The sequence below is a fragment of the Olea europaea genome, unplaced genomic scaffold, assembly GCF_002742605.1.
Source record: "Olea europaea var. sylvestris unplaced genomic scaffold, O_europaea_v1 scaffold10252, whole genome shotgun sequence".
NCBI lineage: Eukaryota > Viridiplantae > Streptophyta > Magnoliopsida > Lamiales > Oleaceae > Olea > Olea europaea.
The window spans coordinates 1-4500 of NW_019227583.1; the positions used below are offsets into that span (position 1 = coordinate 1).

At 33.3% G+C, this 4500-nt stretch overlaps 1 protein-coding gene across 1 annotated transcript; it reads left to right on the forward strand.

Annotated features, from left to right (window-relative positions):
* Positions 1–1447: 1447 nt before the first annotated feature.
* LOC111372782 (protein SGT1 homolog B-like) lies at positions 1448–3823 on the forward strand (the record flags this gene model as incomplete). The annotated part of the gene is made up of 5 exons (XM_022995190.1): positions 1448–1562; positions 1831–1896; positions 1972–2110; positions 2419–2498; positions 2634–3823. Coding segments are annotated over 5 exons (550 nt in total), but the record flags the coding sequence as incomplete, so codon positions are not given.
* Positions 3824–4500: the final 677 nt, after the last annotated feature.

Here is a 4500-nt window from a genome sequence, read left to right on the forward strand (position 1 = left end):
TGGGGAGGCACGAAGTGTTGGAAAAAAATAAAAATAAAAATAAAAATTGAAGTTGCAGGTGATGAATATGGTAGACCAGCTATGACTGTGAAGATTGTCAATTCTAGTGAATTACACAATGTCGAAAAGAAAACTTAACTCAAAATGTAATTAAATCCACTTTGATACCATGTCAAGTAAACTGTAAATTGTATATAATAAAGTCTTGTGAATATTACAAAGGAGAAGACCTATTTATAGGGTTACAAATAAACCTAAAAGGAAATAACTCAAAAGGAAAGATTGTGTGATAATTACACAATCAATTATTAAGGAAAATAATCCTACACTATTGGAAAACTATCATAGAGAAGTATTGGTCCTATATATTATTATACTCTACTGACATATTCAACTCTGACTCATTTAATGATAGATTAGCAACATCAAGCAGTCTAACACCTTCAAGAGTATGAAAAGAGTTTTCAACAATATCCTATATTTTGGATTTTCCTTTTGAATAGAGATTTAATTTTTCTATATAAAACGCAAATTGCTATGAATGAAAACCAATTTTTCATCTCGTTGTAGAGTTATTTTATTCCTTCACGTAGAGTGTACAAAAGAGTTTAGCACTAGATGAAGAAGAAGATTACACAAGAAGTTTTAAAGTAGTATTTTGCATTGAAGGTGCATGTTAATCATAAAGTATTGGATACGTATCAAAAATCATGCAAAAATATAAAATAATTAAAAAATACGTATGGGATACGTAAAAAATATAAAAATATATAAAATAATAAAAAAAAGTATCCAGTACGTATCGAAGGGTATTATATCGGCGTATCAGATATGGGTATGTAACAAGTTTACATGTATCGGTGCTTCTTAGGATAAACCTTGAAATTAGGCTCCAATAGGCTCATATTTTGTATTGTATAATGCTTAAATTTAATAAATTGCAAGTTTCACTGCACCATCACTTAAATTATTTAGGTTGTATTTGAATACTTTATAGCTATTTATATTTGAAAATGTATATGTTAACCAAAAAATAGGGAAAAACAATAAATGATTTGTTGCAAAAAGTAAAATAAAGAGTTTGTTGGAGCGTGTAAAATGTTTAATTTTTAAATTTAAAGATGTGCTCTATTATGTACAAGATGTTCTTCAAAAATAGAGTCTTTTGGGGATGTTCTCAATAATGACATCTTTCGCTCCACGCCCCTCCCAAAAACTCATGCAGAAGAACAAAATAACTAATTAAAGAAGAAACACTCAGAACATCAAACCTTCCTTTGGTATGATATGCTTTTGTTGCTAGCGGTGGTGTTAAATGCTGGGTTATTACTTGGATTTGGTGTGGGTATTTTATTGCCTCACCCTTTATTTTTGGGTGTGGGTAACTTTCCAATATTTTGCCATGTTTGCGATCTAGCTTTTTACTTACTCTTCTGGCATAATGAAGTTTTCTGGGACATAACAGGCATGCATTCTATCAAAAGCCGGAGGAGGTGGTTGTGACTATTTTTGCCAAGGGTGTACCTGCTAACAACGTGACCATCGACTTTGGGGAGCAGATAGTGAGTCAATCATGCCTTTGCTTTTCTCAAGTTTTGCGTGTTCTATCATACAGCATTTTTTTCTTATTTAATTTAGTGCCTGTTTGATTGGTTTATAAGTTATTGATAAGAAGATACTAGTTGTTGGTCCGACAAAATATGTGGTTAAAATTTAAATTATAATGTGATTATAACCCTCGAAAAACTAATCTCATGTTTATTGGAGATCTATGGATTTTTTAATCTCAAAATATGAAATGTAAGCTAAATCGGTGTGTTCTCTTAACAGCTAAGTGTTACCATTGATGTACCCAGCGAAGATGTTTACCACTTTCAGCCACGACTATTTGGAAAGGTACTGACGCAAAAATTTGCAGAGCTATACAATACTGTTTAATTCTCACAAACTTTCTTGTTGTCTGCAAGACAGATTGTACCTGATAAATGCAGATATGAAGTGTTATCGACAAAAATTGAAATACGCCTTGCAAAAGCAGAACCAATTAACTGGACAACTCTTGAGTACACCACAGCAGCAGTTGTTCCACCAAAGATAACTTCAACCACTGGTGAATCGTATTGCCATTTATCTGTTTAAATTTTCACTAAAGTTAATTAAACTGTATGGTTCATTGAGAACATCATGTTTTGCAACTTCTCAGCATTGATGTAAGCGTATGTGGTTAAGCCTTAAAAAAGCAGCCAAAAAGTTACTTTTAAGAACATCTGTTAAGCTTTGTTTATTGCTTTTTAAGGTAAAAATGTTACCTTTACTCAGCAATGTTACGGAGTGTCAAACCAAAAGAGTGCAGATATATCTTTTAAATACATATATGTTAATTAGTGTCTCATTTTTCTTCTATAAACGTTGTTTCAGAATCTTATAGGCCAACATATCCATCTTCAAAGCCCAAAAGAGTAGATTGGGACAAATTGGAGGCCCAGGTGAAGAAAGAGGTCTTTCAATGAACCCATCTTCAATTGAGAATTATATTTAAAAAAAAATCGACTATTTTGCTTTAGATTTACAATATATGTCTGCACTGTCTTGGTTTGACACTCCAGTTACTTGATGTATTCTTTAAATTCCAGGAAAAAGAAGAGAAACTGGATGGAGATGCAGCATTGAACAAATTTTTTGGGGACATATACAAAAATGCTGATGAAGACATGAGAAGAGCCATGAATAAATCTTTTGTAAGATTCTTTCTTAAATCTACTTTTCCTTCCCCTAATTTATGACAAAAAAGTCACAAGGCACCCGAAGATTTTGGCAATTAATCTCTAATGATTTATTTCATGGTTTTGTTACATTTCTAGGAACTGAACATAATTCTGGGAACTAATAAAATAAAAAAATACAGCTGGAAGATTTAGATTTATCAGCAAACTAGGAACTAATTAAACTAATTACTGGATATGTGGGATTCAAATTTTAATCTTTTTTTGACTAAATTGATCTGGATCTGACAACTCTCCCTCTCAAGCTGGAATGTGAATATTCTTCTTCCTAGCTTGTCTAGAATTCGGGGTAGAGAAGTACTCAGTAGCTCTTCTGTGAGTATACTGCAACTGCAAGGCATACATAGAAGTCTTATCTTACTACTTTTCTTTGATGAAGTGATAGTCAATTTCCACATGCTTTGTACAATCATGATGTACTTGATCATGTGCTATGTTATTAGCTGATTAACACCTAATGCCATAGCCCGAAACTCCGCTTTTCCAAAACAAGCCCTAAATCATCCAAAATTATCTATATCCAAGAAGCTCACTAACACCTAATGCCATAGCCCGAAACTCCTCTTTTGCACTTGATCTTGTCACTACTGCATTTTTTACTCCAAGATTCAAGGTTTCCACCCTGTAATGTGCAGTACACTGATGTTGATCTACGATCCACAACTGATCTGATCAATCTGCATCATTGTGATTCAAGATTAAGCGATGTCGTCTTGTATAATATTCCCTTTACAGATTTGCCTTTCAAGTACATCAATATTTTGTTGACGACTTCTAGATGTTGTTACCTTGGTGAGTGCATAATTTGAGTTACTAAACTCACTGCATAAGTTATATCAGGATGGGTGTGGCAAATAAATCAATCTTCTAACTAATTATTGATATCTTCTCCCCCTATCCACCATTGTATCTTCTAACTCCTTTCGTAATTTATGAGATTGTTCATTAGGAGTTTCAGATGGCCCACATCCCAGCATCTTTATTTCTTGCTATAAATATGTCTTCTTTAGAATGTGCTACTTCTATCCGCAAAAAAAATATCAGTCTTCCCAATTCTTTAATCTAAAAATTATCTGTTCATCTCTTCTCGAGTTTCCCAATCTCCTGGAGATTATATTGTGCTACTCAGATATCATCGTGTATAATTAAAATTGTGATTTTATGGTAACTAGATCTTTGTATAAAGAGTGTGTGATCTCCTTGGAATTGTTTGAATTGCATCTTCTTCATTGCATGAGTAAATCTACCAAACCATGCTTGTGGAGATTGTTTCTCATATAAAGTATTCTTTAATCATGGTTGTGCATCCATGTAAACTTCCTCTTCCAACTCTCCTTGTAAAAAGGCATTTTTTTACGTCAAATTGTAGCCAGTGGCCGTTGAAAGTTTGCGGCTAATGATAGAAGAATGATGACTATGCTAATCTCAGCTATAGGAGCAAATGTTTCTTGATAATCCACTCCATATGTTTGAGTATATCCTTCAGTTACAAGCCTTGCTTGCTTTAATTTATTGTATATTCCGGTTTACGGTCGATGGTTTTCTTCCCTTTTGGCAATTTCATAATCTCCCAATTTCCATTCCTTTCAAGGTCTTCCATTTCTTCCTCCATTGCCTTTTTCCACTCTTCTTGCTGCAGTGTTTCCTCTACATTATTTGGTGTCTTATCCAAATGTACCTTGGTGAGAAATGAATTATAGGAAAGATGACACTCCTC